The sequence below is a fragment of the Pithys albifrons genome, chromosome 20 (genome assembly GCF_047495875.1).
Source record: "Pithys albifrons albifrons isolate INPA30051 chromosome 20, PitAlb_v1, whole genome shotgun sequence".
NCBI lineage: Eukaryota > Metazoa > Chordata > Aves > Passeriformes > Thamnophilidae > Pithys > Pithys albifrons.
The window spans coordinates 11,901,060-11,910,854 of record NC_092477.1 but is presented as its reverse complement, the minus strand read 5'-3'; the positions used below and the strand labels follow the sequence as shown (position 1 = coordinate 11,910,854).

The window sequence follows — 9,795 nt, the reverse complement described above, 5'->3', positions numbered from 1 at the left end:
GGCAGGCACTGGTGCTCCCTGGGAATGCTGCAGCAAACCCAGAGAGTTCCTAACCCTGGAGCTGGGAGGACCTGAATGCTCAGAGACATTTTATCATGAGCATCAGCCCTGGGACTTTACATAAAACCATCATGAGACAGGTCTGAAGAGCCCTGGGGAGTTCAGCATCACTGCAGCTCCAGCTGTAAGGAGGAGATTGGCAGCTGGTGGTGGGGAGGAGAGTGGGGCTTGGTGCCCAACCTCCCTGAAGAGGAATTGGGCTGTTTCTTGCCTCCAGCACCAAGTCCTGTCCTCTGAGAGGATCCTTATTTCCCTTGTATTTCCAGCAGATCCCTGGGAGCAAGGTGGGGTACCATGGGCAATGTTCGCTGTGTCCATTGGTGTGGAGATTTCCTCAGTATTTCAACTGTACTTCTGCCTGTGGTGCCAGTCCCTCACTCAAGGCAGGTATAGGATCACACCTTCACTGCAGAAACATGGAACATTCCCAGCTCCAAATTTCAGGATTCTGGATGAGCTGCTGATTGACTTGCTGCCACCTCAGTGCTGCCTTGGATGAGCTCCAGGGCTGTGGAAGGAGACCAGGGGGGTAAGAGTAGGGATGGAGTCAGGGCTGGTACCCAGCACCCACTGCTTTGCATTCCCCAGTCACTGCCTGGCCCTGTTCCTGGAGTGCTGCCCACTTTCAGCAGTTGAGGGCAGGAGACCCGCTGCCTGCAGGAGGCAGGACTTGATCCCGAGACTGGGGAATGGCAGAGATTGGGCTGGAATCATCCTCTTCCTGAGCCTGTTCTGACTTTGGGGGCCCAGAGAGCCCAGTCTTTGATGAACAGCCCAGGTGTGAGTGTGGCTGCGTGGTGCTGAGCCGTGGTGCTGGGCCATGGTGCTGAGCCATGCCCGTCACAGCCTGGCATCTCCCTGAGGTGCAAACAACCCCTGCATGGCCCTGCCTCGCCCGGCGCTGCGTAGGGGGACAGACAGCTTTCATGGCTGTGTCCATGAAAACTCCTACGTGTTTCTTCTGGGGCAGCCAGAGCTAATTGAGATCCCGCCAGCGCGAACGAGGGATTTAAATTGTCCTTTCTCAGCATCTCGCCTCTGCACTTGTCCGTGTCTGTGTCCCCCCGTGCTCGGCCCCTGCGGAGCTGGGGATGGATGGGAGGACAAGCTGGCGGGCCTTGGGCTCTGTTTCCTGGGGGTTTCTCGGGCTTTCCTGCAACCTCGATGTTTAAACCTAATGCCTTGTATTTATTCTAAAATGGCTTTCATCTGATTTCCCTCTCGGTTAACAATTTAGCTGTCACAATCAATAACGGCGAGGATCCATCCCCGGCCGCCATCAGCTCACGTTACCGTCCTGCAATTACCCGGCGGTGGCACCGCTGCCGGGGCTTTGCTGGGGAATTATCAGGTTACTAATGAAGCCCGGGCAGACGCCGCGGCGGTGGGCGCGATCCCCGCGGCGGGCTCGCTCCGGACCGTGCGCCCCGTCGGGGCGGGCAGCGGCGGGACGAGGCGGATCGGGGGTCCTCCGTGCCCAGCCTTGCGCTGCGCTGCCCTGCCCTGCGCTGCCCGCGGGCGGTGCCGGTGCCGGTGCAGCCGCCGCAGGTAGCGGGGCCCGGCGGGGCGGGCGGTCCCCGGGGCGCGGCGGGGGGGCACCGCTTCCTGCCCGGCCCGCGGCCGCCCCCGGCGGGGGAGCGGGGCCGGCGCGGCTCCCCGCCCGGCTCCCCGCCCGGCTCCCCGCCCGGCTCCCCGCCCGGCTCCCCGCCCGGCTCCCCGCCCTTCCTGCCGCGGCCGCGGGACGCGCCGCCCGCGGGCACGGAGCGCGGCGGCGGCGGGCGGAGCGGGGCGCGCCCGCCCCATGCACCGGAGCCATGGGGGCGGGCAGCCCCGGGGCCCGGGCCGCCGCGCCCCGGCCGGCGCCCAGGCGGGCAAGGTGAGCGCTGCTGCCTCCGCTGCCGTCGGGGCCGGGAGCGGGGCCGGAGCGGGGCCGGAGCGGGGCCGGGCTCCCCGCGGGCGGGCGGCCGGTACCGGGGCTGGGGCCGGGCCGGAGCCGGGGCCGCTCGCTGCCTCCCGCGCCGGAGGGGTGGATTTTTCCATCCTGGCGTTTTCTGGGGCGTTTTGTGCTCGGCGGAGGGAGAGGGGGAAGAATTTCGATTTTTAATTACTACCATTAAAAAAATCAAATTTGCAATTCTTTGGGTGGCCTGATGGATTCCCTGATTGACAGCCGGAATTGACACTCTGGTACCTCTTATCTCGGGCATTTACGGCAATTTCTAATTGCAGGTAGTTTGGGGGGTTTTTCAGCGCCTTGGCTCGCATGGGAACCGAGCGATTACTTCAAGAGGCCCGGGTTAAGTGCAGGCAGGGGGAGAATTCAATCCACATTCAAATTGCTTCATTATAGAGACGCAGCTTTTGTTGCAAAGGATTTAAATGGCCACTAGAAAGTTCTTATTTATTGTTTTGAGGCGGTTTATATAGGGTGCCCCGCGCTCGCCCGGCGCATGGAGCCGCAGCCTCCCTCTCCCGCTCTCTCCATCAAGGTGATGCCGCCCGAGCCGCTGCCCAAGGGGAGCGCCCGCTGCCTCGATCCGCACTCCCACGCCATGGTAAGCGGGGCCGGGGGCTGCGGGGACCCTCCGGGACCCTCTGGGCCGGGGATGCGGGGCGCACTGGGCCGGGGATGCTGGGAGCTGTGGGGACCCGCCGGGACCCGCCGGCCCGGGGGCAGCGGGAAGGCGTCGGGCCGCGGATTACGGGATCCCGCCGGGACCCTCCAGGCCACTGCTGTCAAGGGTTTGTGGGTACCCGCCGGGCCGGGGCTGCCGAGCGCTGCGGGGACCCGCCGAGACGCTCCGGTTCGGGGCTGCGGGGAACGGCGGGGCCCCGGCTGACGGCCCCGCCGCGTCTCTGCCCGCAGTCGCAGCCCGACGGGGAGCCGCTGCCCGGCGCCCTGGAGAAGGAGGACGCCCGCTCAGCGCCCAGCACCCCCTCCACGCCGTCCGTCTGCTCCCCGCCATCCTCCTCCTCCTCCACACCGTCGGCCGGTAAAAACGTCTGCTCCAGCTGCGGGCTGGAGATCCTCGACCGGTACCTGCTGAAGGTGAGCGGGGCAGGGGCAGGCGGGGGCCGACGGGTGGCCCCGGGTGGCCTCGGGTGGCCCCGGGTCTCAGTCCCTTCTCTGCCGCAGGTGAACAACCTCATCTGGCACGTCCGGTGCCTGGAGTGCTCCGTGTGCCGCACCTCGCTGCGCCAGCAGCACAGCTGCTACATCAAGAACAAGGAGATCTTCTGCAAGATGGACTACTTCAGGTAGGGACCGGGCCGGGGCCGCTCCGCGGGGCTCGGCCGCGTCCGGTGGCGCGGGGTCGGGGCCGCTCCGGCGATGCGGACGGGAAGGTTTGGAAAACCCGCCGAGCTCCTCGGAGCAGCCGGGTGGGAGGCGACCCTCGGGACATGGGAGGAGAGGCAGGAAGGGAGTTCGGGGTGCAGTTGCCCACCCTCCTGCGTGGCTGTGCGGGCCGCCCCGAGCTCCGCGTCTCGGCGCTGGGAGCGCCCGGCTCGGTGGGTCCGGCGCGGCGGGGACGGTCCCCGCGGCGGGGAAACGGGCACGGAGTGGCCTCGTCCCCACTCTTGGCGGAGAGTAAATTGGTGCTGCCCGCCTGCGGTGCCCAGCGCCTTTGGGGAGCTCCTGCCCGCGCTGTGGCCCCGCAATCGCCGGAGCGTACGCGGCGGGAGCGCGTTAAGAACCGAAACGAACGACGGGCAGGGGCGGCGGCCCCGGGGCTCGGTCCGGACCCGCACCCCCGGGGCAGCCTGTCCCGCAGGGAGGATGTTCTGGCTGCGTCAGTCTTTCTGTTCTAACCCTTAAACCACGAATTTTCCCCTAATTTGAGTGGAACGAGGGAATTGAGTATCTTGAGCTCCTCGCCAGGATTTAACTGTTCATTGGAACCCCCGCTCTGACTTTCCCCATCCTACCAGGATGAGGGAATGCTGTTTGGCCCGAGAGGAAAGGGAATGGCGGGCAGGAAATGGGAATGACCTCGGCAGGGCGCGAGGGGCTCGGAGCATCCTCTGGCCGCAGCAGCGCTCGGGGCTACCCTGGCGGCAACGGGCAGGGAGCTCGGGGGGGCACCTCGAGGTTCCTCCGGTGCTTTTTGTTCAAGGATCTGCAAATACCCGATTTTCCGTAACTGTCCCCGCAGGGCTCGGTGCGGTGCCGCCGGGGGTGCGGGACTCGGAGAGCCGGGTCGGTCGCGGGGCCGCGGAGCTTCGCGTCCTGCCCGATGATAGTCGTTGTTGCTACTATTATTATTATTATCATTATTAATTATTAGTTATTGTTATCATTTTTAAACTGCAATTTTCGGTGATTTCACTGAAATCTCCTCCGCTCCACAAAGAAAGACTCAGGGGGTCGCGAAAACGCGGTGCTGTTTTGGGACACTTTAAGCGTTTTCATTCATTTATCATCGTTCCGGTGCAGTTGATGTTTGGTTTATTTTTGGTTTATTTTTAAGAGCCAATCTTTCCAAAGGCGGTTTTAAAGTAGCGCAGGGATCTCGAAATTACCTTCGAGCAAATATGGCAGATAACAGCGTTAAAATAAAACTGTTCCACGACCCTTCGTGCAAACAGCCCCGATGCGCTCGGTGGGATCCGCCGGGCTCTGCCCGCCGGTCCTGGCGGGCCAAAAGGAAAGAAAACGAAAATCGCGGAAATCTCCGCAGGACGCTCCCGATTCCTGCGGCAACTGTTCGAGGGGCATGGGGGCTCTCAGCCCGCGCTCCGAATTCGCCTTTTGCACGAAAAGGTGGCCATTTGGGGAGATTTAATTGTTTTGTGTGTGAATCTGAGCGGCGGCGGCGGCGGCGGCGCTCCGAGCGCGGCGGGTGCGGAGTTGCCTCGCTCTCCGAAGCCCCGCGGGGATCGCTGCGACCCCGGGCCGGCCCCGATGCGGTGGGCGAGGGCAGCGGGCGGGGGTCACTCCCGCGGCGGAGCCCGCCGGGCTGAACCGCCGCCGTCGGAGTCGGTGCGTGGCCGCTCATCGGGGCTGGAGCCGGGACAAATGTCCCCGGCAAATTCGGCTCGTTGGCCGCTCCCTCGGCTCCCTCCTGCACCCGGCCGGCATCTTACTGATTCCGGCCAGTGGGACAAACTGGACCGGTGGGATGGATTTTTAAAATTTTATTTATTATTTGCTGTAGCTGAAACGTGTGGGGTTTTTACTTAAAGCAAAGCAGAAACCCCATCCTAATGTGTGTGGTCCTTGGAGCCAAGGCAGATGGAAGGGGCAGGGGGATGCTCTGCACGGAGCACACGGATGCTCTGTCAGTTCCTCTGACACTGGAGCTGTTGGGGGATGCTGAAGATGGAGACTGTCAGGCACGGGGCTGTCATGGCACAGCCCCACTGCTCATGGGGAGCATGGTTAGACCTGCTCTGCTCAAATATCCCTTCCCCATCCCTGTGAAGGGCTGTGTAGGTGCTGGCACTGCTGTGGCTCTGTGGCCTCATGTAGATTTTTAAGCAAATGCTGTTGTTTCCTGTGTCTTGTCAAATAATTACATTTGGCATCCAAGGCTCCAGTGCTTCAAGGAGAACCAAATTAAAATTGGATCTCAATGAGCAGAACATTGTGTTCCCAGGCAATGCAAGGACTGCTCACAGCCAAGCTCCCACAGCTCCGGTCACCCCGAGGCCCAGCATGATCCCAGTGTGATTCCTGCTGTGCCCTCCTGTGCCCTCCTGTGCCCTCCATGGGCAGCCCATGGGCACCTGAGCATGGGGTCCCCTGATCTGGCTGTGGCTCACATGGCCTCCATCACCTCTCACTCTGTGCCCCTCCGGGATGATGCTCCAGCTCGAGCACTGCCCTGGCACAGCAGGAAGATGCTCACTGAGGCACCCACTGCTGCTCTGCTGTCTGGAAGATGCAGCTGACTCTGAGGGTTGTGCGAGGGGCTTCCTACTGAGTGGACCCAGGAGTTGTTTGGAGCTGTGAGTGGCCCTGGGACTGGGTAACCCCTTGCCCTGTCCCCACAGGCAGGGATGGGCAGCAGGACTCAGTGTGTGAGAGCCAAAGCATCCTCCACCTCTGCTCTTCCTGAGCCCCAGATGATGCAGCCACTGCTGGGGGAGGTGGGATGAGATTTTCTGGGATGAGTCTCTCTGGGATGAGTCTTTCCTGGTAACGTTGTTGTCAGATTCCATCTCCAAGAGTCAACCTTTGTGGAGAGCCATCAGGGTCTGCTCACCCAACCACTAACCATGTGTGGGGTGCGAGCCGATGGCTCTGGCAGTGGCTGGTGATGCTCTGGCCTGTGCCACAGTGCTGGGCTTGCATAAAACCTCAGGCTCTGTGTCTCCTGCTGCAGTGCAGTCCTGCCACCATCCCGGTCCCGGTCCCTGCCAGGTGGGTGGCAGGGGCCATGCAGAGCCCCTCTCCTGGTGCTCCACTGCCCTGAGCAGATGGGGCTCTTCGGGCTCTGGCTGCCCTGCAAGCTCAGTGACCTTGTGTTGTGTTGGAGCTGTTATTTGTGGTGGTGACGGGTCAGGCAGACCATTTGAGGTGTTGCTGTTCTTGTGCTGCTGGCAGTGGCGGTCCCATGGTGGTGGTCCCTGCGGTGACAGTCTCTGTTGGGTGACAGTGGGTGCTGGTGGCTGGCCCCAGCTCACCCTGGTTTCTCAAAGCCCAACTGCTGCAGCGGTGCCGCAGGCGGGTGTTGGCCAAGAGCTGCAGGCACAGCGTCAGCGGCTGCCAATGCTGCAGCCTGTGCGGCCCCGTGCCCACGTTGCTGCTGAGCCTCAGCCTCTCTCCAGGTGCTGTTCATACCATGGCTTTGCTGGGGACAGTGGCAACAGTCCCTGCCTGTGCTGACTGCAGTGGTCCCCATGCCTTCAGCAGCCTCTGCCCTGCTCCCTGGGCACTGCTGCCGACCCAGGGGTCCTGCCTGCCCCTCCCGAGCATCTTCCCCAGATCCCAGCTGGTGTGTGGTGGCACGTGTGCCCTTTCCTGTGTGGTGCCCGGTGCCTCGGTGTGCCCTGTGTCCGTGCTGTGCTCCCCACACAGGCTGGGACGGAGCAGGGAGCGACGATCACCACGTGCCATTAGCTCGGTGTGCCTGCCCCTCGCTTGATACTGTTCAGCAAGTACGACTGTTTACATAGCACATTGTTCAAAGTAATTCAATTTACAGGAATGATCTTTACTTCTAAATAAAAAATTAATACGGTTCTTTTGTTTGTGCGTTTATATAAACGAGCTGGCACAAAGTCAGTTTACAATGTTCCCATCTGAAGTAAATTAGTGAAGTCTCTTAGCTAAGTCTGTATAATTTCAGCACAGAAATGTCCTCTTTCTTTTTTTTTCTTTTTTGGTCAGCTATGGTCAGGCTGAAAAATTTAGACCCTTCGTTGCCTCCCAAATAGTTTTGCAATTAGTAATTCCAGCACAGGACGGTCTTTCTCCATCTCACTGAGCCCATGGTGGGCGGCAGCTCTGCCGTGTGGAGTCGGGCACAGACAGTGTGTTGGCCATGGTGGCCTCACCTGGCCTCTGTCACTGCCTGTACACAGCACCTGGGGCCACACTGGCCACTGAATTAGGCTTGTGGCGCGGGGCCTCTCCTGTTGCTTGGTGGGGTTTTTCTTCTCGGTGTTTTGTGTCTGTGCTGAGAGATGCTGGAGCTGCTCGGGCAGGGCAGGCAGTGGCTTTGCTCCCCACTGTGGTGGGAGCTGGTGGGGAGCCCCTGGGGAGCCTGAGATGGCAGCGGCAGTGGCAGTGCCAGGGCTGTGCAGGGATGCCCCGTGGCTGCAATTGGGGCAGTGTCAGAGCCAGCATCAGCTCTGCGGTGGCCCAGGACATGCTCCCTTCTCCTCTAATGCTCTTGCTGTTGGTCATTGCATTGATTTTTTTAAGCAGCAGCAATACTGAAATGCAGAAATCAAGCCGAAGCTGTGCCTGGCACCTCCTGACAGGCACTGGCGTGGGGACTCAGGGCTGTGGGGGCCACATCTGCTGCTCCCTGTGAATTGCCTGTCCCTGGCCATGGGCAGCCTGGCAGGAATGGGGGTTCTCAGGAGCACAGTCACCCAGTGTGGGGATCTGGCTGTCTTGTTGCCTCTTCACTACACTGAGCGACCTTCCAGCAGAGCTCACTCCAGTGCAGTCATCATCTCGCGGGGATGAGACCTCCTCGACGGAGCAAAAAGCAGATGCGTGCGCTGTACGTGTGAGGAGCACACACATGGTTTGATTTATGGCAGTGGGAGAGAACCAGCTCTGACACAGTTTCCATCCGAGTCTCACACTGGCTGTTATCAAAATAAAAACCCCACAGGCTGAAAAGCTGATTCACGGCACTGCGTCACCTCAGCCCCTCAGCCACATCTGGCACTGCAGGGCTGTGGTGGGTCACACCCTGCTGCTGCCCACACTGCTGCCCACACCACTGCCCATGCCACTGCCTGGGGAATGGCACCAGTGGGGCAGTTTCACTGCATTTCTCCATGAAAGGCTGTTGTGGGGTTTGGGCTGGTCGGCATGAGCGATGGGGTCGGCAGCAGTGCCTGAGCCCCAGCATCACCCTGCCTGCCCTCGCCCTGCCTGCCCTCACCCTGTCTGCCCTCGCCCTGCCTGCCCTCGCCCTGCCTGCCCTCGCCCTGCCTGCCCTCACCCTGCCTGCCCTCACCTTCCTCTTCTCCTCCGCAGCCGCTTCGGTACGAAGTGTGCCCGCTGTGGCAGGCAGATCTACGCCAGCGACTGGGTGCGGCGAGCGCGGGGCAATGCCTACCACCTGGCCTGCTTCGCCTGCTTCTCCTGCAAGCGGCAGCTCTCCACGGGCGAGGAGTTCGGCCTGGTGGAGGAGAAGGTGCTGTGCCGGATCCACTACGACACCATGATAGAGAACCTCAAGCGAGCGGCAGAGAACGGTACGGAGCCCCAGTGCCGCGGGCATGGCCTCGCCCCGGGACCCTGCGGGGGGTCACTGTGCCCCATGCTGACCTTCATCATGGGGTGTTGGGGTTGGTCCTGTTGTTGTCACAAAGGGTGATGGGTGGCCCTGGGGGGGCTTGATCACAAGGCCCTGTGCTGGCAGAGGGCTCATGGGGGTGGCCAATGTGGTGGCAGCATCTGCGGCTCGTGGCAGACCTGTGTGCCGTGGGCGATGCTGGGGACAAGTGCCGGGTACTGCACAGCCTGGCCTGAGGAAGCTGCTGGGATTTTGAGGCTGTGAGTCACAAATCTAGAAGGTGGGATTGGCGATTTGACAAAACCTTCCCATCATTTTCCACCCACCCTGCCCATCTGGGGTCGGGCCATTCCCAGCTGAACTGTGCTGTGCCGCAGCTGGTCAGCCTTTGCTGACTGTGACACTGAGGTCACAGTACCATAGCTCCTGTCCCCTGGAGCCCAGCCCCATCCTCCCTATAGAAGCAGCCAGAGAGGTGCTGGGATGAACAGGTCTGAGGGGTTAGTCCAGTGTGGTGCACAGAGAGGCTGGGCAGTGCCACGTCCTGTCCCCTGTTGGAAAGTCCCTCAGTGCGTGGTGGGCACAGGGAGTGACACGCCATGTCCTGCCCCATGCAGCATGTGGAAACCATTAACAACCTGACGTGAAAATAATATGTTTCTGTTTACTGTGTTTGAGTAAGAGGATGAAAACAGAGTGCCCAGTTGGGCTGGGAGGGTCCCGGCTCAGGACGTGGCTCGCGGCATGTTGGTCCATATGGTCGGCTGCTGTGGGGGCATGAGGGAGGCAATGGGAGCAGGCATGGAGAGGG

The 9,795-nt window shown here is 61.5% G+C and overlaps 1 protein-coding gene across 4 annotated transcripts in view; it reads left to right on the top strand.

Moving 5' to 3' along the window:
• Nucleotides 1-1,796: 1,796 nt before the first annotated feature.
• The window catches only part of LHX6 (LIM homeobox 6), a 22,044-nt gene continuing 14,045 nt past the window's right edge, over nucleotides 1,797-9,795 (top strand). For 2 of the 4 annotated variants that reach the window (XR_011699486.1, XM_071574402.1), the window contains exons 1-5: nucleotides 1,797-1,936; nucleotides 2,475-2,615; nucleotides 2,927-3,109; nucleotides 3,197-3,318; nucleotides 8,723-8,943. Coding sequence is in view for 3 of the 4 variants with exons in the window: in XM_071574402.1 (XP_071430503.1) it covers nucleotides 1,862-1,936; nucleotides 2,475-2,615; nucleotides 2,927-3,109; nucleotides 3,197-3,318; nucleotides 8,723-8,943 (742 nt within the window). In the remaining variant the exon portion in view is untranslated. The remainder of the gene's footprint in view (nucleotides 1,937-2,474; nucleotides 2,616-2,926; nucleotides 3,110-3,196; nucleotides 3,319-8,722; nucleotides 8,944-9,795) is intronic. The other 2 variants (XM_071574403.1, XM_071574404.1) reach the window with 2 other exon arrangements.